Below are 27,244 nucleotides of genomic sequence, written 5' to 3' on the forward strand. Positions count from 1 at the left end.
ACAAGTTCTAGGCAACTAGACTAGTCAGTAATCATACAAGCACTTGTTGTTTTACTACAGGACTAGAGAGACTACGTTTACTTGGCTAAACTAGTTTCTACATCAACTGCAGTCACTGTTGTTAATTGAATGCCTAATGTCAGTAGTGCTGATCAAGATGGCTTAGCCACTGGTTAGTTGATGGCGAGTGGAGAAAAATTCATAGTGGGGCAAGACCACATGTTGTTAGGATTGTGTTTAGGTGTCTGCTTGGGAGAATTTCCATTACTGGTAAAATAGCATTATTTTCTGTATACCAAGTGCTTTTTTAAAAATGAAATGCTGCATTTCCTTTGTTCATAGAAATTAGGGTAGGAAGCTGTTAGTAATGATTTCTTTAAAAACATTTTGTCATAATTACCATGGTTCTGTAATGGATCCCCTGTCTTGATAAATGCATCCTATCAAATGGCTTTCTGGCATTTATGCCTATCATTGATAACGTAGCACAGGTCTCCATTGTCTTTCAATACTAGTTCATCTACATTTGCAACAAGGAGTAGCTATTTTCAATTGAGAACTTTTCTTAATGTAAACACATTATATTACTTATATAATTAAGTCCTCAAACAATTCAATATGGTAAGATTATTATCCCATTGCAAAAATAAGGAAACTGAGTCTCAGAAATTTATGAATTTGTCCCAAATTATAAATTCAGTAAGTGAAAGAGTCTGAAATAAAACTCTGAATGTGTAAAACTACAAAGGAAATCTATTTTTGAAAGCATCTCAAGTTAAGAAAAAGGAACTTGCATTTTCCTCACATCTGGAAGAATAATTTTAGGCTCCACGACAATCTCATAAATACATGGAGAGTTGTATTTGAGCCGTATGAAGTAATTAGCTTTTTGTTTAATCAGGACAACATCAGGCTTCGATCCAGCCCATCATTTTCTAGTCTCCATTATCAGGATGCTGGAAACTATGTTTGTGAAACTGCTCTGCAAGAGGTTGAAGGCCTAAAGAAGAGAGAGTCATTGACACTCATAGTAGAAGGTAATAAATACTGGAGCACCAATGCAATGTCTCTGAGAATTTGACATCCTGTTTCTTTCATGATCTTAGGGTAACATCTTATTTTAATTCTAATGATATTTTAGGAAAACCTCAAATCAAAATGACAAAGAAAACTGATCCCAGTGGACTGTCTAAAACAATTATCTGCCATGTGGAAGGTTTTCCGAAGCCAGCTATACAGTGGACAATTACTGGCAGTGGAAGCGTCATAAACCAAGCAAGTATTTGTCCTCTTGTTAACGTGCCGCGCTCGGCCCGATGTGGGCTTTTACGAAGTGCCTAAGCTGTAGGCCAGCTTGTTAGCAACAAGAAATTTGCATCTATTCTCAGAGGAAGCTTTTGCTAACTTCTTAATTTTTCCAAAGGAAAGAACATGGCTCAAAGAGAAATTTTAAATCCCAGGGCCATGGAGAATGGAAGAATCATTATGTTGTGGTCAGTATCTGTTTTTAAAAGAATGTACATTGAGTGTTGTTCCATGGTCATTACTTTCTGAAACTTGGGTGATTAAAACATTAAGGTATACACTTTTCTGCATCATAAACTTACACATCTGAGTATAAGTGGCCTCCATTACTTTGCTTACTTATGCATGTTAAGGGATATTTCTTTCTAAAACTGGGCCCTGGAGGGTGGTGAGGAACACAGTCACTGTCTGTGAACATATAGTCTAAATTGTGTATGCCAGGCCTAGGGCCAGAATAAGGCTAGCTAATTATATAGTGTCTAGGATGTTTCCTTCTAAACAAAAGGGGACATCAACCAAACTTTAATATTTGTAACTTTGTCAGGACATTTTAGTGAGAGTAAAGGGCTAAGAACTTATGGACACTACCAATAATTTTCTCTTTGACAACAAAAAAAAAAAAAAAGAAGAAGAAAAAGAAGAGAGAGAGAGAGAGAATCTGGCCTGTCACTAGGGGTTCAGAACTGTCATCCCATTAAATTGCTAGTTTGCTCAGGTTGCTGACATACTTTCCATTTAACATTCCATTTTCTCTACAATAGTCTTCATGTCCCTCTTCTCAGTGGAGCCAGTTAAAGACTCTTCAGGAACACCCAGAGGTGCCATCTGCTTATCTGAATCTTCTGTGCTGCCTTCTTCCCAGCTTTGGACGCAATTGAAATCCAGGAAGGCATCCATAAAGCAGAGTTGCATTCAGTTTGAATTTAAAATTTCTTTCTCTCACAGGGCAGTTGAGCTGCTTGTCCAGCTTATACAACATAGTTTTGCAGAGCAAGGTGAAGTTTGGCTCTTTCACCTGTGGGTGATGCATATATATTTGCATAACTCCAAGTATGAAAGCTCCCCAAAGGAGTGGACACACTTGAAGCAAATGACTCCTGATTTTATTCAGTGTCATGGTAACACACAAGGTAGCGTGCATGAGGAAGGCAGAATGGCTCTGGGCACCTGAACTCTAAGGAAATGCAGTTTTCTTGATTCAGAATAAAGACCTGAAACACCTAAATTGCTGACAGTGTACAGAAAAGGGGGGGAGGTTAGCGTCAAAAATGACTGTTTCTGGGGCACCTGCATGGCTCAGTCAGTTGCACGTCGGACTCTCGGTTTCTGTTCAGGTCATGATCTCAGGGTCGTGAGATTGAGCCCTGTGTGGTGTCAGGCTTTGCACTCAGCAGGGAGTCGGCTTAAGACTCTCCCTCTCCCTCTGCCTCCCTCCCAGCCCCCACTCCTGAGTGTGAATGCACTCTCTAAAATAAATAAATCTTCAAAAATGACTTTTTTCTTTTCTATTCTATCCTTTTTGCTCTCTAGTTTAATTAAATAATAATTATAGCAAAAAAAAAAAAAACCTTTGGGTACTGATAATAGAAGCATAGAAAATAGAAAAACGAGCACACAATATTTGATGAATGAACAGATAGAAAGATTTAAAAGGCCACTCTTAGAATGAACAAATACACTTTATAGAGATAAAATAAAAACAAAGACTCAGTGAGAAAGTCATGTGAAAAATACTAGTGGGAAGTGGAAAAATAGCATGTGAACTTACTCTAAGGATAAAAATAACAATGCCATTCTTCATTGTCAAGGAGAAGGATTGATTCTGGCTCACTAGGTGATATGTTATTTTTCTTGTTCTAGGTTTGTGCTAATCCATCCATAATCCTTTATTTGTTCCCTCCTCAATCACATGGTGAATCTATTGTTTTATAACTACTGATGCCTCTAAGCACTCCTGCCCCAGGTACTAGACAATATCCCCAAGCAAGAGACTATCTCTTGTCCTGAAGGCCCTTATCGTATAGTTGAGGAGAAAGCAAATAAAGAGCAAGGTAGGACATGGTGTGCATAATACAACTCAGAAAATAGCTCAGGTACATATTTGCTTTAGTGCAGTTGGATTTAGGAGTCAAGTCCTGGGGAAGAGATTAAACTGAGTTGTGTCAGGGTGACTGACTGGCTTAGTTGGTAGAGCACGTGACTCCTGATCTCAGGGTTCTTAAGTTCAAGCCCCATGTTGCGTGTAGAGATTACTTGAAAGGAAAAGAAAAGAAAGTGAATATCTCTTATTTTTGGAGGAATTAAATACAGTGATTGTCCTCATTAAGACCTCACAAAAACCAAATGAACTGAAAAATAACCCGTTCTCTGTATTTAGCTCAGGAAACAAGAAGTTGTTTGATTTTTCCCATGAGCAAATCATACATATATAAGTACTTAGATATAATGGTTTAAGGTAACGGAATTAACCCCTGAAGTGAAAAACAGTGGCATAATTTACAAATAAGAATTAAATTCTTAAGTTTATTAAGAGAAAATTGGTGACCAATCACTATTTTAAGACAAATACTATTGTGCCAAAATATTAACTAACATGAGAATCAAAAGAGAAGAGTTTAATTAATTTAATTATTAGAATTTACAATAGGAGCATAAACAGAAACTCAGTTATGGATTCACTAATCTTCTTCCTCCCTGCTGTAGATAGAAGCCTGATTTGGTCTTTATCGATGACCTTACATATACCCTTGAATACCAGATAGCACTACGAAGCACCTCCCCTGTTTCACTCAGTATTACTTTTTTCCAAGGTTTTAATCCACTTCTTTTTCGAAACCCATCTTCCCTCTTCTTTTCCAGACAGAGGAATCTCCTTATATCAATGGCAGGTATTATAGTAAAATTATCATTTCCCCTGAAGAGAATGTTACATTAACTTGCACAGCAGAAAACCAGCTGGAGAGAACAGTAAACTCCTTGAATGTCTCTGCTAGTGAGTATTTCATTTCTGGCATTAAAAAAAGTAAGAAAATTTGAAGTTATTCTTCATTAGTTTAAAATCTTCAATTCCATCTTCCTGTACTGCATTATGGTAAGTTTTATGTATTTATTTTGCATCTGGTATCATCATCACAGGCTCTTTTTTTTTGTCCTGGTGTCCATCCTTGTATTATCTTGTCTTGACTGTTGAATCATTTTATGTTTTATGGGTCAGAGACCTTATCTGGTCCAGGAATATTTCCCAAGAGCAACAGAGGATAAGAACTGAGTTATTGTTATCTAATCCATGTTTTGTGTTCAGAATAGAGATAACTCAAAGATTATCTTAAAGCATTTTTGTTACAGTTTTAATTTTGGTAAAATTTTGCATTCCAATTCTTTGTGGCATTTATCCTACCTTTATTTTGAATAGGAATGCCACATGCACAGTCATTTAGCAAATTGGTAGGGAAACTGATAATAGAATTTATGAAATCTAGTTTCAAAACTGATGCTTTTGAATATCATATTTGAGTCATAGCTAAAAATTAGATATTGAAATTATCCTAGAAAAAGTGAAAAAAAACCTGACACGTTGAGCAGCTTTTTCTGAAAACAATTGTCATTTAATCTGAAGTTATCCATCATCTTCAATTCTATCATTGTTCCTATTGCTATGTCAACCTTAAATCAGGGCAGGCCCTGGAATGAGGCTTGGTTCTGGACAGGATGCTAACTGACCTTCTAAACTTTTACTTTTCAGTCAGTTGGATTCCTGTATGTGACATTAACAGGATAGGGATATATACTGGCTAGGAAGTAGCTGGAGCTAGGAAAAAATAACTGTGTAAAGATAATGGTCCTTAACAGAATATGACTAGAATATAACAGCCTGATGGAGTGATAGGAGAAAAGAACCAAGCAAATTTAACTCTAAAATAGGTGCATTGACTTCTCAAAATTGAATTTAGCGAGTATTGATTTGTCCTACCTAGGAAGAGAACTTATCCTTTCTTCCTGAACACAAGTTTCTCTTTTATTCTAACCCATTGAGTAGTGGCTTCTAGACCTTGCAGTGGCTTAATGAACATTTAATACAGTTGTTTTCAAATTTAGTGAGCACCTCCTGAAATTCCAATATACTATGTATGAGAAGGGGTCTGGGAATCTGCATTTTAATAGAAGTAGTTGGAAGTTCTGATGCAGGTCCATAGAAGAATATTTATGTAATTTAATATTAGATGATGGTCCAGCACTTAAAATGGGCCAGGAGCATGGTGCTATCCAAGTCATTTGGAGGGCTTCTACGAACATCACAGATAATGCCTCTTTGCCTCTGAAACATCCCCAGTTTTAACCTCCACCCCCATGACTGTGAGAACATCTCTAATGACAAGTCCCTGAATACTAGAGAATAAAAATGAATTCACCACAGAGGCAGGAAAAGTCGAGAAACACTGCATTGTAGATTTGATATACGGCAACTTGTTTCTCTTAAAGAAAAAAAGTCCTATTAAAAGGTGGTAAATAGTGGAGAAATTAATACGGATTCCAGATTAACACTAAAGTTTGTCAGTTGTGAAATTTTCTATGGTAGATTAATACCTTTGCAGTTTTAACGACTCTCCTTAAAACAAGATTAATTTCTTTGTAGGGAAGTTCACGCTCTATTAAATGTAAATTTTTTTCTACCCTTAGCTGTAGAATAGATATTTTATCTTTGAGTATTATTACATCATACTATAATGGTAAAGGTGACTTTCATATATCAACAAATTTTGTTTTTAATTTCATATTAACATTTTTCATTTCAGTAAGTATTCCAGAGCACGATGAGGCAGACGAGATAAGTGGTAGGTACTACGCTGCCGACTCTTCTTCCTTGACTATCAGCTCAAGATTTATGAAGTGTCATTGTATAAGTAATTTCTTAGCTGCCACAATTTTGACTTGAATTAAAATAGCAAATGAGACAAGATAGTAAGAATGCTAAAAATTTTATCTTTTAAAAGCACAAGTTTGCATGTTACTCATAGTAGTAGTAAGCCTTAATTATTTTTAATAAGAAATAATCACCGGATTGACTTCTTCTCAGAAATCCTTAGCGGTGTCTGTAACTGCATGGACTTTTCTTCTCTGTTGTAGATGAAAACAGAGAAAAGGTGAATGACCAGGCAAAACTAATCGTGGGAATCGTTGTTGGTCTCCTCCTTGCTGCCCTGGTCGCTGGTGTTGTCTACTGGCTGTACATGAAGAAATCAAAGTAAGTTATGGAAAGAAGACCTTACTTGCTCACTGACTTCCACTGGGAGAATTATTATTATTATTTTTTATTCATTTGAGACAGAGATACAGAGCGAGAGAGAGAGCAGGAGCAGTGGGGAGAGGCAGAGGAAGAGGGAAAAGCAGACTCGCTGCTGAGCAGGGAGCCCGATGTGGGGCTCAATCCCAGGACCTGGAGTTTATGACCTGAGCCGAAGGCAGACGCCCAACCATCTGAGCCACCCAGGCGCCCCCCTGGGAGAATTATTAATACAGTGTGTTAATGATGCTCACTTCAGCTGGGCATGTCATTTCTGTGATAGGAAAGGCATATCCTCCAAATCAAGATGATCATCACGTTTTGCTTTCAGCTCACAGTGACTGCTTTGCCAGCATTGGAGAATTGGCTTGGGGTGTGATTTCACATGTGTCCCCTTATTTTTCTCAGTCAATAGTCTAAACTCAATTATTTGGGTTTTTTTTTCAATGCCTATGTGGCGTTTTAAAAAGCGTATACTTCCAAAAGGTCAGCTATTCTAAACCATGTGGCTGAGGTTGGTGGAGATGAATTAAAAGTGGTTAGTACATCCTGCGGTGATGGGTCTGGCCAGCAGTGAAACTGTTGGTGAGGTAGTATTATCTTGTCACTTCTCCTCTGCTCTAGTTAAGTCACTTTGGTCCGTAAAAGGATCTAATTCAGAAAAAAAGAAAAATTTGTCATTATTTTTTTCTGCAATCTAAAAAGAAAATTAGACAAAGTACCAAGACTACTTAAAAAATTATTTAGATAGTGTTTAGATTAAAAATTATTAGTTGTAGGGGCGCCTGGGTGGTTCAGTCGGTTAAGCATCAGCCTTCGGTTCAGGTCATGATCCCAGGGTCCTGGGATCGAGCCCCACATCAGGCTCCCTGTTGAGCAGGGAGCCTGCTTCTCCTTCTCCTTGTGCTCCTTGTGCTTCTCCCACTTCCCCTCCTTGTGCTCTCTCTCTGCCTCTCTGTCAAATAAATAAATAAAGTCTTAAAAAAATGAAAATAAAAATAAATAAAAATTATTAGTCATAAATAATACAGATGGAACCAAACTTTACAAATTATCTAACAGTGGTTTATAGTGAAAATCTGATTAACCAATGAAGATTCTTAACGTACACACATGCCTAATAGTCCTCATCACCCCAGCCTTGACCCCAGATTTGGATGTGAGTGGGTAGAGATGGGTCCTAGCATTTGCATTTTTAAAGCTTCCTTAGTGATTCTGTGGTATACCATTGGTTTCAAACATGAGGAAATTGATTTTCGCAAGGGGATGTGTATAGCTAGTGGCAAATTTGGACTTGATTTTGTATTTTCTTGATGTCTGATATCATCACCCCTTTCAACAAGTCAGGTAAGTTAACTTAAAAGAAAATCAAAAGAAAAAGCAAACTCAGTAAGACCCATGATCCTACCCTGTAAAGAAAGCAATTTCAGTAAAGAAAGTAATACTCGAATGGAGCTGCCATGAAAGGGAGTCAATAGCTCAGAAATTTTTAAGGTCACATCGTATGAGCTCTGTCTTGATCCTGCAACTCATCTCTGAAGTAGATACTGTTATTACTCATGTTTTACATTTGAAAGAATTAAGGCAGAAAATGGTTAAATGACTTGCTTAAGGTTACACGGTTCGTAGGGGCCGGAGTTGTATTTGATTTCAGACAGTGCTGTTTTAGCATCTGTGTGCTTAATCACTAGGTCTGATTTTCTCTCACCATTACTTTTTCTCTGGTTTTTTGGTCATGTAAGGCAGAAACGTGTTCCTGGTGTGTGTTGTAGTTGATGAACTCATCCGCTCTCATACCGGGGTACAGTCACTTCTGATCTCGGCACCTCACTCCCCCATCTTGAGCAGTCCCCACTGTCACTTGGTGACAAATGTGTTCTCTTTCTCAGTGAACATTTTACCTACCAACACTTCACATGGGCTTTTGTCTGTGGTTTCTGTCGAAAATTTAGAAGATTGTCCAGAGGCAATATCTTATTAAAATTCTCCTTCTATGTGTATAAGTTTCTTGTTGGTCAAAATCCTATTCTCTCTTTATAATCCATTATAAGGTACACCCAAATCTAACAGCTTGGGATCTGGGGTATTTCCATTTTATTTACTTAGGATTTCTGAAGCATTCCAATGTAATTTTATTTCTTAAAAGAATAAAAATGAAATTTCTCTGTATCCTGGAATTGAGCTGAAAAATAAACAGTAGTTTTCTACATTATGACCAAATAAATGCTAAATTTTTGGAACACCCCCCGCAATGTTCTTAATCATCCTATCCCTAATTGCCAGGATCACATTAGATGCCGTTTATCCTCCTATGAATAAAAAAAATTATGTGTGTGGGATTTTTTTGTTGTTACTTTATTTGTTATTATCATATGGTGACTCAAAATTAAAATCATGGATAAATGAATGCTGGACACTTGGCTTCATAGTGTCTTTAGGTCAAGGGTTAAGACTTCATGGATTTCCTTTAAAGTGCCTCATTAAATTAAGTGCAGATTTTACCATCCGACTTGAACGTTCATCTAAGTAACTGTTATTTAATTGAAAAGAGCATCCATTTTGTCAGAGTTAATATTATTTGTAATCAAAATAATAAATTGCAATTCTCATCCCAAGCACTGAAGTGCTTTTATGAAGAATTTGTGAAAATCTTAAGATTTGCTAAGTGTTCTGCATTCCTGATAGGTTATTCCTTGCTAGTGCCCTCTGAGATAAGCCAGCATTTTTGCAAGGTGAGTTATTGTTAATCCCCATGTCCAGAGTAAGTGCACTTTCATAACAAGAGCTTTCAAGTTAAGAATTGCTAAGGCCATGTTTGGGTCTAGTATACTCTCTTCTTTTCTATTCTTCTACTTCAACTTTTCAAAGCAATATGAGGATTTCATTGCCATCATTAGCTAATTCATCACCATTTTACATAGGCAGGAGAGATTTTTTTTAATAGAGTCCAGAGTTTTTCTCCAGATATGTATCGCTATGTTTACCATCTTGCAAAATAATACCATTAACGATCTTGTGAGTCACCATTATGGCAAACACTTAGAACAAAAATTATGAGTTAAAATCTTATTTAAAAGCCTCAGTGATACAGCTCACAGAGCAGGGAGGTTTAAACAACACTTAGGGGAAGTTCTTTGCATTGGCATGTTTAAAAGTCAGTGGAGAGAGAGGGGAGAAACAATCTTTTATGCCCAAGTAGAAGTTAAGAGTGTTAACATACCTAGTGATACTTAGCTAACATGCATTCCCCATTCCATTGGTATGAGCTATATATTTTTATATCTATTTCAAATATGGAGAATAGCAAGAAATGCTTAGTAGTTGTACTTGGCCTTGTGATCTGGTATATTCATTGGAGAGAAGGACTCATGATTCTTCTGCTGCTTTGAATCATACATATTCTCACTGGAAGATTTTTTCTTTACATTGGCTATTTTTTGGTAATGAAAGTGGATGACTCTGATCATTTTCCATGTATGTAGGGTATTAATTTGCAGTTCTAGGCAAAAAGCATTGATTGACTAAGCCCACTTCATGTCTAGTTGTTTAACAGGTAGGAGAACATTAAAGAACTAAGACTGATTCAATTATTATTTTTTATTATTTTCTCCATTTCTCTCCATTCTGTCCTCTGAACATTGTTTTTAGCTCTGCAGGAAGTTACCTGCTATTATTTGAGTTCCACATCCTCTCTTGCGTATCTTATAGTACAATAAGTACATAATAATAATAATGAAATAAATAATGAAATAATAACAATAATGAAAAATTCAAAGAGCCAAAGATAAAGGAAAAATATAAAGGCAGCATGATGTCGCCACTAACTTATTCAGGCATTTGTTAAAACCATAATTTCCAGGTTGGTTACATTTAAGAGACCCCTGACCACCACACTTCTTATCGCTAAACTGGAAGTAAGCACTAGCCAGATATTTGTCATCTCAAAATACACATTGTCTGAATATTGGAAACTTACCCAGAGATTTATCTTTTGCAACTGTGGAACTCATGACTATTTTCATGACGTTTTTATGTAAGTCTAAAACTCACAAATATCTTGTCAGTTCTGCCTTGTATAATGCTGTATTATTCCACTACTGTCTCAGGAAAAAACAGAGATGGTCCTAAACTGGAGAAAAAAGATGAAAGAGGACTTGGCTGAAACCCTGAAATTTCAAGAAACAATGTTATTTGTTTCTTAACAATGTTATTAAGCCTTTCTAAAATTTTTCTCATTAGCGTCTCTTGATATATAGAAGATCTTGCAAAAAAGTTGATTTTAACTGAATTCTATTTCTAATCAATACCTACTCTAAAATTGAAAGTATGTTCCCATGAGGGAAAATCAACTCCTCACTGAATAATTTGAGAAGATCGTGCCTGAGGACCATCTATAGCACATTTTTCATGACTTCCGTCATTTATCACTACATAAGCACCTATTAGTCTTTTTTCTTTTTATTTTTTTAACTGAAAGCCTCAACAATTTAATGAGTTAAATGCAATTAACCCTATTTCACAGTCTCTGTGAAATTAACCTATTCAAGATAATGCATGTAGTATATTATTCCATATCCCATATAATTTCAAATATATTTTGCTGCCTCAAGACTTCTTTGGAATTAAAATTTTATCTCTGACTTTGATTGCCTGCCGGCATTTAATATAGTGCAAGGGATGCAAGGGTATGCTCTAAAGTGCAGGGCTGATGTGGCCTCTCCCCTTGTATTAGAAATCGGGCTAATCCAAATTTTGGGTTCTCTCTCTTTCCCTACCCATGGTCTAGCAGGCAGTCAGAAGAAGGAAGAAAAGAAAATGCTCCATTATTCTATCAAACCGTAAATAACAGAGTGAACTAGAGGGGAAATAAGATAATGTAGAAATGCTAGAGTCCCCATCCAGGCAATCACAAGGTCACTGGCCATTCAAACGGCAGAATCATCCATCCATGACCCTCCCCTCTCCTGCTAGATATTACCTGAAATGTTTCCAGAGGAAAGGGCTTGCTTCAAAATAAAATGTTTTCAATTTTTAAAATCTTTTCTAGCTGTTGGTTTACATGCATTTCTTTCTTTTTCTTTCCCTTTCCCCTGAGCCAGGCTATGTGCTAAACCAACATTACCCACGTTAAGGAAACACCTTGAACTCTTAGGCTGAATGCATCTTGTTCTTGTACATATTCAGAATTTTTATGTTCATTTTAATTCCCATTTGTTTATGTATTGGATTGTCCCCATATTCACTATTGGCCTAAATGAAAGGCCATTTTTTTTTAATTTTTACTGAGGACTTAAGAATTCCCTATTTTAGTGGAAAGTTTCTATAAAAAGTCTTAGAAATTCTAAGGATATAGAATGGAAAGTAGTAATAATAAGACCAACTCTATTCCTCTTTTCCTTCTTCTGCTACTTAGCAGCTCTATGACCGTGGGCAGCAGCTACATGACTCTCATCAGTTTAGTTAGCCTGTGTTACCTGCAGGGGGCTTTCCTAGACACCATCACATTTACCCTCACAGCAGCCTGTTTAGCAGATCCTGTTACCCCCGATTTATAGGTAAGCAAGCATGCTTCTGAGGAGGTATTTATCCAAGGACTTGAAACTCAGACTTGACACATGAGGATGAGAATCCAGGCCCACTGACCCTAAGGCTAAGACTTTAGTCCATGCCTCACAGATTAGACCTCTACGGCTTCTTCCAACATTATTGTAATTCTGTGATTTAAATTTTCTCTCATATTTAAAGTTACAAAAAAGCCAAAAAATGAAGAAAGTTTAGGACAACCATAAAAATTTTGACCCAAGCACTCATTCTTTATAAATGGCTAAACTTGTCCTTCGAATCAATTGACCAAAAAAATATTTTGCTGAAGAGAATGATTTTTGTCCTCCCTTCTGATAGTAGATGCATTTCTAACCTCTGTAAATTCTTTCAAATCTCTGAGATTTTCCAAAATTAAAAAAGATATATCCATAAAGTTACATTTTATTTTTATTTTTACCACATCAATTTCCAAACCAAGCCAAAGTAATCAGAATAATTTTTAAAGGATTTTCCCTGCTAGAGAGAGTGGGGTCTCAGTAATAAAAAGGGAAAAATTGATATTAAAATTCATGTACATCTTATATATACATATACTCAATGACTACCCCCTCCCTCACCAGCCACACTATTTTTATATCTATTTAGTACACTAACACTTAGCATATTTGTATAACTGTGTAACGTGGTGCATGGATTCTGGAGCAAGACCCCTGAAGTTTGAATCCTGGCTTTGCTACTTACAAGCTCTGTGATCACAAGCAATTTTATTAGTCCCAATAGAATATGGAGTTACCTAAGGCTGAAATAATTTCATATCTATGCCATACTTAGAACACTGTCTGACACATTAGGCATTATGAGAGTGCTAGCAGTTATAATTTTGGAGAGTGAGATTAAGAAAGGGAGATATTTTCTTTTCATTTACCATTTCTTACTTTTTTTTCTTTTGTTTTGTAAACATTAAGATAAGAAAAACAATTTGTTTGAAGTTACTCAACTCTCACTCTACAAACATATTCTACAGATATTTCGTATTACCCCTAACAACCTCTTTTTTTTGTAATTCCAAACTGTGAGCAGTGATCTTTAGCCTGATTTACCTGGACAAATATATTGAAAGATACCGTGATTTGCCCTGAATACAGCTTCCCGAGAAATAATTCTAGTCACTCCCTTCCCCTTGATACCTCCTTCTACTTAATACAACTTGATGAAACCATAGAAGCTGCTCTCCGTCTCTAGACCAATAAATCCACCTAGAAAGTAAATAGAAAGGGAAGTGCAAATGGTATGCAGTTTTTCACCACACATTTTGCCCGGTTCTTTCAGTGCCCGCTACAAGGCATATATGTTTTAGCTTTTCTCAGCGTAATGTTTTTATATTAAGGTAAAATATGCTTACAATAAATGTGCAATTAAATCTGTTTTGATAAATGTAATACACCCTTGTGACCATTACTCCAGTTACAAAATAGAGCATCCCATCACCCCAAAATGTTCCCTTGGACTCTCTTCCTGTTCAGCCCCACCATCCACATTCCCTTAGGCAACCACCATACTGATTGTTATCACCAGAGAATCTTGAACCTCATATAAATGGAATTATACAGAATGTACTCTTTTGTGCCGGGCTTCTTTCATTTAACATAATGTTCCTGAGATACATGTATTGATGTTTTCATTTTTTGAAATTACTGAGTAGTGTTCCATTGTTAGAATATGTCACATTATTTTAATCCATTCTCTTGTTCATGGACATTTGGATAGTTTCCAGTTTGGGCTATTATGAATAATACGGCTAAAAACATCCTTATACAAGCATTTTTGTAGGCATATGTTTTCATTCTCTTGGGTTAATATCTAGAAATGGAATTGCTAGGTCATAGGGTAGATATTTTTCATAAGAAATTGCCAAACAGCTTTCCAAAGTAGTTGTCCAGTTCCCAACTCCTACCAGTTGTATTTGAGAGTTTCAGTTCTTCCACATCCTTGCCTAAATTTGGTGTTGTCATTCTGTTTAATTTAGCCATTCCAGGAGGTGTGAAATTATATCTAATTTTGGTTTTAACTTGCATTTCTCTGAGACTAACGATTTTAAGTTCTGTGTACTTACTGGTCATCATTTTTTTGTGCAGTGACTATTCAGGTCTTTTACTTATGATTTTACTGGTATTTGTTTTTTTGTGAATGATGTAAGAGTTCTTTACATATTCTGTATAAAAGTCCTTTGTTATAGATATATTGTGACTATTTTGTCTGTGACTTGGCTTCTTTTTCTCTTCTTAATGCTGTATTTTAATGAGCAGAAGTTTTTAATTTTAATGAAGAACAACTTAGGAACTTTTTCCTATTATGTTTAGTGCTCTCTGTGCTCACTCTTCAAAATCTTTGCTTATCCCTAAATGGCAAAGATATTTTTCTGTCTTTTTCTAGAAACTTTATACATTTGAGGATATGATACATCTAAGATAAAGGTGGTTTGTTTGGTTGGTTTTTGCTTTTGCCATACATGTATTTGTCAACTCATTCTGGCAGCATAGGTTAAAAAGACTTTCTTTTGGCCTTGGAATATTTGTAGTAGTAGTCGTAGTAGTCGTAATAATAATAGTAGTAGTAATAATAATGTAAGTCCTTCAACTTTGATGTTCTGCTTGTGTTAGAAGTCTTATTTCTTTGCATTTTCATATAAATTTTAGCAATTTGTTAATTTCTACCAAAAAAATTAAGAGCTCTGTGGGATTATGGTTGCTTTGAATTTATAGATAAATTTGAGTAGATTTGAATCTTAAATTTGACCTCTTATGTAGCCTTCTAAAATATGAACATCATATATCTCTCCATTTACTCTCCATTTTTTCTTAGCAGTATTTTATAACCTTTAATGTAGATATTGACATATCTTACACAATTTATTCTTATGCTTTATGTCCTTTGCAGCTATTATAAATGAAATTATTTTGCAATTTTTATTTTCCATTTTTATAGTAGTATATGAAAATATTATTAATTTTTTGTTGTTGGAATCTGTACAACTATCTTTCTAAATTCGCTTGTTAATTCCATTGGTTGTTTTGTGGATTCCTTAAGATTTCTATGTAAACAATCATTTCATCTGAAAATAAAGATAATTTTACTTCTTCCTTTCCCTTCTGTATGCTTTTTATATTTCTTTTTCTGTCTTTATTGCACTCATAGAGACCTCCAATACAATGTTGAATAGAACTGTTGAAATCCTTCCGTTTCTAATCTTAAGGAGGGAACTGTTCAATATTTGCAATTATGTATGATATTGGCTCTGTATTTTTCATATATGCCTATCCAAAGTTAGCCAAACTGTGAAGCTAAGGTACAATCCTTCCAACTGCCCAGTCTGCCTGAGACTTCTGACCCCAGATGCAAGGTAGGGTCCAAATACAAAGTTAGAGAAAGAGTCCACATAAGAACACCCTCACTTCTGATACCAATTCAAATTGAGGGTTTCCCAAAACTACGCTCAGGTTTGATCAATTGCTAGAAATACAGAGCTTACTGGAATCTAATATACTCTCATTTATGTTCATTACGAGTAATGGATATTGGCCAAGGAAAAAAAGTATAGGGCAGAGTCTGGGAGAGTTCCAAATATGAAGTTTCCTTTATCTTCAGGGACATGTTACTCTACTGGCATTGATGTGTGGCAAAAGCAGGGAGTATTGCCAATTTGAGAAACGCACTTAAGATTTTGCTGTCCAGAGTTTTTACTGGGGCTTCGTTATACAGGCATTACTGATTGACTACTTGTCCATATGGTTAAACTCAATTTTCAGCCTCACCCTACCTTAGAAATCAGGCTGATTCACATGACTTAAAGCTCTAAACCATATAGTTGCTCTTTCAGGTGTGGCCAGCCCCACCCTAAGGCCATTGGGTGTTGATGGACCTATCCTAAGACATCTTCTCAGCACAAGCAGTAAGGTGTGATTGAAGAGACCCACCAGGAAAAGAAAGCCACTCTTAGCATTCAGAGTATTCTAACTATTTAGAGATTATCTCCTAGGAACTGAGGACAAAGCCCAAACCTCTCTTGGGGCAAGGCCAAATTCCTTACTACACAATGTCCTTTAACAGGTTAAAGAAATTTTTAAAAATATTCCTAGATTACTAAGTTTCTATCACAAATTACTGTTGAATTTTCTCAAATGCTCTTTCTACATCTACATTGCATCTACATTATTTGTACAAAAAAAATCATACTGTTTTCTTATATTCTTTATTCTGATAAATTATATTGATTATTGAATATTAAATGTCCATTTCATTTAAGTTGCTGACATTTTTGCAAAAAGAAAAGTTACCCATAGAATTCCGATTCTGTAGTGGTAACACTTTCTTTTCTAATATTGTTAATTTGTATTTTGTTCCCTTATCATGCTCAGTCTTTTTAGAGAATTAATCAATTTTCTTAATAATTTCAAATAACTTTCTTATTTGTTTTGTTTTCATTTCTATTGCTTATTTTCAATTTTAATTCTTTTTTCTCTTAGAATTACTATTCTCTCTCTTCCAGTTGGAGTTCAACTTTCTCTTCTTTTTCTAATTTCATAAAGTGAATTAAAAATTTAGATAACTGATATTAGCCTTTCTTCTTTCGTAACACAAGCATTTAAACTATGAATTTCATTCTCGGCGTTGTGTTAGTTGCATTCCACAAATTTCAGTATGTTGTGTTTTCATATTCATTTAGCTCAAAATGTTTCCGGATTTCCTTTGTGGTTTCTTTGGAGCCATATAACTCCAAAGGTTGTTAAATTCCAAACATTTCTCATTGACTTCTGTTTTGTTAAGCTTATGCAAGCTTTTAGTCTTTTGAAATGCATTGAGATCTATTCTTTTTGGCCTACCATGCAACCATGCTGTATTACCTGGTGGATGCTAGATGGGCGCTTGAAAAAAAAATACTTGGTGGTTGATGGGTACAGTGTTCTATAGTTCTACGCCAGATTAAGGTAGGTAATAGTTTGTTTATATCTTCTTATCCTTACAGATTTTTTTTCAAATTATATGAAATCACTTCACATGTAAGAGGGTAATAAGCATACGCTTCCAGTACTGGAGCTAGCTCAGTACTAGTTACTTCATCATGATTGTACATATGGGATTTTGGTCCATAAATTCTATCAGCTTCTGAAACAGGCATATTACATTCTCTAAATAAGACTGTGTATTTGTCTATTTATTTCTCCCTTTAATTCGGTCCGTTTTTGCTTTATGTTTTCACTAATGATACATTTAAAATTGTTATGACTTCCTTAGGTATTGCACCTCTTATAACTCTCATTATTGCTGTAATGTTCCTTGTGTTGAATTTTACATTGCCTGATACTAATATAGCTATACTGCTTTCAAATGCTGTTTACATGTGTATTTTTTCTCTCCTTTTATTTTCAGTTTTCTATCTTTGTACACTTAAAGTACATCTCATATACAGTAAGGTTGATCAAACTATGACTCTCAGGCTGCTGCCTGATTTTGTAAATAAAGTTTTATGGTAGCACAGCCATGCTCATTTCTTTACATACTGTTGTGTTGTTTCACACTACAAGGCCAGTGTTGAAGAGTTGGAACACAAACCATATGGCCTGCCAGCCCAAAATATTTACTATCGGGACCTTCTAGAAAAAAAATTTAACCCCTGGAATGTAGCATTTAATTATTCTGCTTCTAGTATAGTCTGACAAACTCCCTTTTAATTGGAGGATTTAGCCAAGCTACACTTGACTTAAGTGTTGATATAATTACATTTAAGACCACCATCTCACTATTTGTTTTCTAGTTGTTCTCTCTTCCTCTTTTCCTGCTTTCTTTTGAGTTATTCAAATAAGTTTTAGTATTACATTTTAATTTCTCTAATGGCCTTTTACTCTACCTCTTTGTATTCTTTTATTGTGGTTGCTGTAGGAATTACAATAAGAGCTCTTAATTTACAACAATCCACTCATGTAATAATCTAGAACCCTTGAAACATTATAAATGTATTTAACCTCCTTCACATAATTATAGTGTGTGGTTTGTAGTATATGCAGTTGTCATGGATATGACAGCAATAGCAAAAAGGATGGAGACAGTTAAATGAAATTATAATGGTTTTTTTTTAAAGATTTTATTTATTTATTTGTCAGAGAGAGAGAGAGCACAAGCAGGTGGAGGGGCGGAGGGAGAAGCAGGCTCCCCACTGAGCAGGGAGCCCGACGCGGGGCTCCATCCCAGGACCCTGGGATCTTGACCTAAGCCGAAGGCAGACGCTTAATGGACTGAGCCACCCAGGTGTCCCTGAAATTATAATGTTTCAAGGGTCTTTTATAATGCTGTATATATCACATTAAATGATTGGTTGTCTTTATAAAAAATTGTTTTAAATGGTACTCATATTTTTTTCCACACATATATAATTTGCATTCATTCTTTCTTATACATCTGAGTTTCCATGTAGTGTCATTTCCCTTCAACCAAAGAACTTCCTTTAATACTTCTTTTAGCACAGGTCTGCTTGTGATGATTTTTTGCAGTTTTCCTTCATGCAATTTAATATGTCTTTATTGCCTTTATTCAAAAGGTCTTTTTACTGAATATAAAATTCTGGGTTCCCATTCAGTTTTTCTCTGCTTGACTTATTTCACTTAGCATAATCCCCTCCAGTTCCATCCATGTCGATGCAAATGCTGGGTATTCATCCTTTTTGATGGCTGAGTAATATTCCATTGTATATATGAACCACATCTTCTTTATCCATTTGTCTGTTGAAGGACATCTTGGCTCCTTCCACAACTAATGAATCATTGAACACTACACAAAAACTAATGATGTACTATATGTTGGCTAATTGAACTTAATAAAAAACATTCTAGATTGAGATATTTTTCTTTCAGCCTTTTAAAGATATTTTAAATGTCTTTTTTTTCATCGGGAAATGCATTTTTTCCTGATGAAACAGTCAGCAGTAATTCGTGTCATTGTTCCTATGCACAAATTTTCTGTGGCTATTTTCAAGTCCTTCTCTTTATATTTGCTTTCAGTTAGTTTGATTATGATATGCTTAGGTGTGTTTTTCTTTGTATCATTCCTCCTCCAGGATTGCTGAGCATTTTGGATCTCCAAGTTAATGGACATGAACAACTCTGGGAATATTTTTCATTGTTTCTTCAAATATATTTTCTGCCCCATTGTCTTTTGCTTCTTCTACTGGGACTCCAATTACACAGACATTAGACTGTTCAGTTCACCGAGGATCTTTTTTTCCCCGTCATCTTTCTCTCTATTTTTCAAAATGTATAATTTATGGGTTTTTTTTGTCTTCAAGTTCACTGAGGCTTTCTTCTGCTACCTCCAATCTGATGATAAGACAATTCAGTGAATTGTTCATTTGCAATATTGTAGTTTTAAGTGGTAGAATTATTTTTGTTTACATTTTTTGCACTGAGATTTCTGTTCTTTCATTGTCACCACATTCATTTTTATGTCATTGAATATGTAAAACAATAACTGATTGGAAGTTCTTCCCTGCTATTCCCAAAGTCTGTGTCATCCACGGACACTCTCTGGACTTCGTGTTACATTTTTCTATTCTTCATATGTATGGTAACTTTTTTATATTATTATTATATATTAGTCTTTTTGAGGTGATATGTTGTAGAGATTCCATGTTCCATTGTATTCTTCTAAAGAATATGGACCATTTTTCCTAGCAGACAATTAAACTTCTGGCTGATTTCCTTGATTTTGTGTAGGTGACATCTACATTTTATATGGCATGTCTGTCCTGATTGAATAGAGACTCAACACATAGTCTTTGCTTGGCTTTTCTGTGAAAGATCGATATGTTTGCCAAGGACTTTTGGTTTGGTGAGATTCAACTCCAAACTATGTTTCCCTGTGTAGATAGTAGCTAAAGTCTATGTCACATTTTTAAGCTTCCCAGCTGTTGCTTTCTGCTTGGCTAAGCGAGATTTCTCCCCTCCACACACACAGTTTAGGGATCATCCAAGGGGTTTATTGTGGTTTACATACATGTTTGGGGTTTTCACCACTCTGGGCCTCTCTTCTTTCTGAGATTTTTTTTCCCCTTTATTTTCAGCGTTTGTTCTAGTTAGCTTATGTCTCCCAGCTGCGAAGTGACTTCAGAAGAGAAGTTATATAAAAATAGAGCTCACCCAGTATAAGGGTCAAATTTCCTTCAGTTTCTACTTTCTTTTTGTCACCCTCAAGTACAGTCAAATAGTTTATTCTTTATTTTTCTGAGAGTTTATAATTGTTATAAATGTAAAGATTAAGAAGTTTTTTTTTTTTAATCATTAATGCTACCAGAGCTTCTAATAGTCCATACTTTATTTCAAAGTTGTGAAATCATCATGTCCTCAACCTTAACTTCTTTCTTCCCATGTGGGTCAAAGAAAGCTGAAAAAAATCAAAATTGCAGAATTGATTTATTACATTGCTAAATTTTTTTTTTTTAAGATTTTATTTATTTATTTGACAGAGAGAGAGAACAAGTAGGCAGAGAGGCAGGCAGAGGGAGAGGGAGAAGCAGGCTCCCCGCTGAGCAGGGAGCCCGATGTGGGGCTCGATCCTGGGACTCTGGGATCACGACCCGAGCCGAAGGCAGCCGCTTAACCGACTGAGCCACCCAGGCGCCCCACATTGCTAAATTTTTAAATTAAAAAAATTTTCGTTTTTAGACTATGCCTACAGAACATTGACTCTTTTATATGTCACTCTTTCTAGTGGCTCCAAACAAGTTGGAGTTTTCACTTTAAAGGCAAAGAATAGTGGTTAATGAAATGAGTTTGAAAGAAAAAGAGCAAGAGGGAGAGATAGTGAAAGGAGAAGTCTAGAGACAAGGGATGGAGGAAAAATCAGAGAGATGAGAGAAGGCAAGGAGAATAAAAGGAAAGGGAAAGAAAGGAGAGAAGAGGCTTTGAGATTCATGTGGCTTTCCCTGATTACCACAATAGCTTACTGATTTATAGAAATTATGGTTGTTAGTATTTATTAGACCATATAGTTAGAAGCTATTAGAAGAATCAAGGTATGTGTTTATATATATAATTTTATTTAGTTTTATTTGAAATTACTGGAATAAGGAATCACTCAAGTACTGTCATTTCAACATAGTATTCTCTCTATTTTACCTTCTGTAAAAAAGCAGCTGGGTCTGTATGGACTTTATATTGGTGAACACTAATAACATAAGGAACAGTGGAAGGAAATACATATGAGCTGTAATGAGGTCAGTTAATTCAATTCAGTAAAAGAAATGTCCTTTGGTTTCCTACCATATTCAGTCAGTATATTATGTGCTGTGTGTTTATTCTCAAAGAGTTTATACTGAAATCAAGGAGACGAAAGAGATTGGCTACATCTTGAAGTGTCATGGGACAGATGGCTAGAGATCTGGGTGGAGAGGCTCCAAAAGGAAGAGCTAGATCTGTGTTTAAGGGCTGAAGAAAGGGAGACATGCCAGTATCTTAATCAGAAGACTAAGAGGGACATGCCTTAGGAATAGGGATAAACCAAAGGTAGACTCTTACTAAAACTGCAACTGAGCCTCTTAACCTAGCTCAAGCCTAGACTGAACTGGAGTCATCGGCCCCTCACCCTGTTTGCTTAACAAAGGAAAAGAGAAACCTTACCTGATGGACAATAACATTGTGTGGAGGCGCTACAGTTCATTTATATAGATAGTGTCAAGGAAAATGAAAAGGACTAACTGTGCAAAGAGTCAAGAAAAGACAATCAACAATCAAGAGAAAAAGTAGACAAGCAGATCCATGCATGATTTGGACACTGTAGTTAATAAATAGACAAGGACATTGAAGTAACTATAGATAATATATTGAACGTGGAAGAAAAGACGGTCAAAGGAGATGGATGGAAAAGAGAATTAAAATGTATTTTTAAATATTTTTAAATCAAATTGACATTTAGACCAGAAAAATACAGTATTAGAAAATAAGCCTTTGTTGGGTGAATTTAAAAGCAGATTGGCAGGCTGCAGTTGGTTAAGTGGCTGACTCCTGATTTTGGCTCAGGTCAGATCTCAGGGTCCTGGGATTGAGCCCCACCTTGGGCTCCATGTTCAGCCGGGAGTCTGCTTCTCCCTCTCCTTCTGCCCCTCTACCCTCTAGTGCTCACTCTCTCTCTCTCAGATAAATAAATAAAATCTTTAAAAAAATAAAAGCAGATTGGGCACAGCAGAACCCAAGAGAAGTAAACTGGAATAGAGATCAATAGAAGATACCTGAATTGAAGGGCAGAAAGGAAAAAAGAATAGATAGGGCACATAAGAGCACAAGAAACATGTGGGGCACACACAGAAGATCTAACTTATGTATAAGTAATATACTGCAAAAAGCAAGAATGCCCATCACCAGTAAAATAAATAAATAAATCATCATGTATTCACCCAATCATAAGCTCTGTAGCAATGAGAATAAACAACCTATAGCTATAATCAACATTATCTGTGAATGTCACAAACATTAGTTTGAGTTTAAATAAAAAGCAGACAGGAATGAATACATGTGGTATGATTTCATTTATATACAAATTACAAGGACAGGTAAAGCTTTCTGTGATAATTCAGGATTGTGGTAACCAGTGGAGAGGTGGTAGTGACTGGAAGGGAGCATAATGGCACTTCCGGGTCTGCAACTTTTCTGTTTTTAGAGCTGGGTACTGGTTATATTCAAGCATCCAGTTTTTGAAAATTCACTGAATTGTATGCTTATGATGGATACATTACCTTGTATGGATGTTAGTCTTCAATCAAACCATTTTAATTTTATTTAAAGATTTATTTATTTGAGAGAGAGTGAGATAATGCTTGTGAGCATGGTGGGGAGGAGCAGAGAGGGAAAGAGAGAATCTTAAGCAGGCTCCACGCTGAGCATGGAGCCCAACGCAGGGCTCGATCTCATAACCCTGAGATCACAATCTGAGCCGAAACCAAGAGTGGGACACTTAACCAACTGTGCCACCCAGGTGCCCCAGACAAAACCATTTTTAAAAGGATTCATAGATTTATTTTAAAAAGAAAATGATTCACAGATTAATAGAAAGTTCAAGCTCTATAAAAAGTCCTTAGAGAACATCCTAATTCACCATCCCTCCATTTTACTGTTGAGGTTACTAAAACTTTATGTTATCAGTTAAGTAATTTGTTAGCCAAAGAGACTAAACCTCAAATTATCTGTGATGTATATAATGTAGACAGCATATGTATCTTATACTTTATATATAAACTTGTTTTATATATATTTTATTAAATATTTTATATATAAAATAGATGAGAGAGAGAGAATGAGGCCATCTACTTCATTCTTCCATTTGCCTAGAAAATACATATGATAAGGAAGTTGTCATTCACCATGATGTACCATTTTACTGCAAAATGGAAAATATTTATGTGATAATATGATATAAGTCAAGACATAGAATCAAACTTACATGTCTTATTTACATTTTTAAATGTCTCTTGTAAAATTCTATTACATATTTTAGCACTTAGTCATGTTGGCAGAGTTTGAGCTTGCTCTCCTGCCTTATGAATGGACTCAGAAGGCTGTAGTTTAAGCTAAACTAAGAATTTTTAAATCACAAATTAAATTAAACGTGCTAAATATAATGAATGTCCCAGTTTAAATGAGCCATATGTCTTTATCTCACTTGTACATATATCATATACCATTACATATCTCTTTCTAGTAAAGTTGTAATTCTTAGCAAATGAGTTAAGGAATTCTATTTCAATACTAGAAATACTTCTGGGGGAAATTGGTAAAAAAATGAAAAAAATAGTAAAAATACTTTTAGGGGAAAAATGGAGTTTTCTCCTCAGCTTCCTTTAACACATCTGGATATATATTTTTTTTCTTAAAAATAGAAATATTACTAGGAATTATATGGCAGTAATTTGAAGTACCATATCACGGCAGTTCCACTGATGTGCTTATAACAGGGAGGGAGGGAGGGAGTTCAGGAAGGGAAGAAAGGAAGGGAGGAAATGGTACACTTTTATTTTTTAGATTTATTTGTTTATTTTAGAGAGAGAGAGAGTATGAGCAGGAGGGGCAGAGAGAGAGGGAGAGAGAATCTGAAGTAGACTGCAGTGAGTGCAGAGCCAACCCTGGGGCTCGATCTCACGACCCATGAGATCCTGACCTGAGCCAAAACCAAGAGTCAGACACTTAACCCAGAGTGCCACCCAGACACCCCCATGGTATACTTTTTGAAATACAGTTATGATTTCTCCCGAGTCATCCCCAAACCAAGGAATTTAGCTGTGTGCTTACGAAAACCTGATTTCAGCTCTTAAAGGATAGAAGCCAGTCATGTGGGTAACCATGGTAGCCACTTGGGCACTGGTTCTCAAACTGTAGCGTGCACCGGAGCCACCAGGAGGTCTTGTTTATCGGACTGCTGGTCCTCTTCCCAGAGTTTTTCTTTTCATTGTTCTATGGCAGGGCCTCGGAATTTGCACTTATGTCCGGTCCCCAGGGGGTACTGATACTGCCGGTCTAGGACCACGATTTGAGAACCACCATGTTAGAGCTGTTCTAGCTTCTACTGCCAACGTTGTCATAGACTTGGGTCCCTTTCTAATCTTGCTTTTGATTTATTTGATAAACAGGGGCACCTGTGTGGTTCAGTCAGTTAAGTGTCTGCCTTTGGCTCAGGTGCTGGGATCGAGTCTCACTTTGGGCTCCCTGCTCCACGGGGAGCCTGCTTCTCCCTCTCCCTTTGCCTTTCCCCCTGCTTGTGTTGGCTCTCAGTCTCTCTCTCTGTGTGTCAAATAAATAAATAAATAAATAATCTTTATTTGATAAAACAATTGATAAACCAAGATACAGGGCATTCGCTCCATCTGGATGCATAATAGGCAATGCTAAAAGGGAAACACCCTAATAAAACTCCCTTGGAAAAATTTTATAGCAAGTTTTTACCAAAAAGGAAAATTTTGATTATTAAATGATAATTACTTCCCGGGAAGTGGAGAGAAAAGCAACCCAGCCAAAAACATGATGCAACTAAGTAAGTATAGTCCATGTTCAAAATACTCGATTGCTTTTTCTCCTACTATGTACTTAATGCGACTCCACTACCAAGGTAACGGCACTGGAGTGTGCTCTGTTACCAACCAAGGCTCACCGCCGTGGAATGGTTCGGCGCCGTGGTTTGCCTGTATTGGATGTAAAACGTTTGCTTTTCAAAGATACATTAATGTGAACCCTAAAATGAAGAAGAAAAAGAAGTTAAACACGCATGTGTCCACATGATGGTATTTATTTTTCTTACAGGACTGCATCAAAGCACGTCAACAAGGACCTTGGTAATCTGGAGGAAAACAAGAAGTTAGAGGAAAACAATCACAAAACAGAAGCCTAAGAGAGAAACTGTTCTAATTGTTGTCCAGGTGGGTAGGCGGTGGGAGGTTTCTAGAAATAATTCCCAGGCAAGGGTGACATATCCCAGGAGAGGAGAGGGAGAGCCTTGACATGAAGTCGCTACAGAGCTGCGGCTTTCAAACGGGAGGAGAGCTCCTCCAGAGGACACTTGGTAACTCAGAAAGGTGTTCTCAGAAGAATGGAGTCTCAGTGGTCTCCCCATCCTCTAAAAAATAACCACTATCCTCTGAATAATTAAAGTCAATTTTGAGATTGTAACATTCAGTTAGCATTTTGTATTCTAATGCCAAAAATTTTGCTGAGTGCAAAGAAGCTTAATTTTATAAATGATATTTTGCTTGGATGAGAGCTGATTCTATTACTTCAGATTTATTTTAAAAAGCAATTATGAGAATGACTTTTAAATACAAAAATTTTAATATAGGGATTTAATACTTACAAGTGTCCACGCATATATGCAGCCACTTCCCAAACTATTTTCGTGAAAAGCCTAACAAATTCGTGTAGATCCATAAACACCTTTGCAGATAGTATGTATATTGTGTGTGTGTGTGTGGACATATATGTATCTACATGTGCACATATATGTATGTGTGTATAATGTATATGTCAATGTTACATTTATAGCTTATATTTATATATAATAGCTATATGAGTGTGATTTTTAAAGACAACCTCAAAAAGAAGTCTTCCATGGTATTACCACTGGGAATTTGAGCTTTTCATTTTTATTTATGTTCTCTTGAGCCAGCCAAAAAGAGAAGCCATTTAGGACAAATGATTTTGTGTGTCCTTGAGAATAACCGTTGCTGTAGCTTGCTCATCTGACGTAAAAATGCCCAACAACCACAGTAAAACTTTGGTTCATTATAAATAAAGCACAAGTCACAATTTGAGTGGGTCACCCAAGGGAGGAAGCATGGGAAAGAATTATAATTGGAAGGATGCACACAGGAAAGAAAAATAGAATAATTGAAATAAGACATTTTTAAAATCTGAAAACCAGGACCTCAAATGGATAGGGTGAAAGAAGTAAGAATTCAGTTCCTTCCCCCCAACCTGCTGTCCATTGGAAGCCAAGTAGGCAGCATCCCCACCTGATTTTTTTTTTTTTCTGCTTCTGTAGAGTTCATTCCTCAATCCTTTTAAACATAGATTTTGCCTTCTGTTTTCTTCAGAATTAGAGTGAATTCTCAAAGAAAAATTTAGCTTAAAGACAAAACCTACAGAATGAAATATTTTCCTGAAAAACCCTCTAATCTTCATATCAGTTAAACAATTTTCATAAAAATAAAGACTCTCAACAGTTCCAAAAAATTATTTGTAGAAGGGCCGCAAAAATGCCTGGGACTACAGATGGGTTCAGGGACAATGGAGTTTTATGAAAGGCCCCTATAAAGTAATTCCTATCACTTTTAGTACAAAGGATCTGTTGATGGTGAAAAATGATTGCTGTGGTAACTTACTAACTTGTGCTTTTTTTTCATCATTTCAGAGAAAAAAAAAACTATATAGACCAATTGAAGCATGAACGTGGATTGTATTTAATACATATACAAAGACATTGACAGCAATTCATGGTTCAAGTATTAAGCAGTTCATTCTACCAAGCTGTCACAGGATTTTAGAGAATTATCTCAAGTAAAACAATGAAATGAAATTACAAACAAAAACA

At 35.9% G+C, this 27,244-nt stretch overlaps 1 protein-coding gene across 3 annotated transcripts in view; it reads left to right on the forward strand.

Annotated features, from left to right (window-relative positions):
- ALCAM (activated leukocyte cell adhesion molecule) overlaps positions 1-25,577 on the forward strand; it is a 209,857-nt gene extending 184,280 nt beyond the window's left edge. For 2 of the 3 annotated variants that reach the window (XM_032406458.1, XM_032406457.1), the window contains 6 exons: positions 902-1,037; positions 1,142-1,275; positions 4,165-4,297; positions 6,099-6,137; positions 6,430-6,547; positions 25,462-25,577. In XM_032406458.1, coding sequence (XP_032262349.1) covers positions 902-1,037; positions 1,142-1,275; positions 4,165-4,297; positions 6,099-6,137; positions 6,430-6,547; positions 25,462-25,549 — 648 coding nt within the window. In that variant the 3' untranslated portion in view covers positions 25,550-25,577. The remainder of the gene's footprint in view (positions 1-901; positions 1,038-1,141; positions 1,276-4,164; positions 4,298-6,098; positions 6,138-6,429; positions 6,548-25,461) is intronic. The other variant, XM_032406459.1, reaches the window with a different exon arrangement.
- Positions 25,578-27,244: the final 1,667 nt, after the last annotated feature.

Source organism: Phoca vitulina, unplaced genomic scaffold (assembly GCF_004348235.1).
Source record: "Phoca vitulina isolate PV1807 unplaced genomic scaffold, GSC_HSeal_1.0 scaffold8, whole genome shotgun sequence".
NCBI classification, from domain to species: domain Eukaryota; kingdom Metazoa; phylum Chordata; class Mammalia; order Carnivora; family Phocidae; genus Phoca; species Phoca vitulina.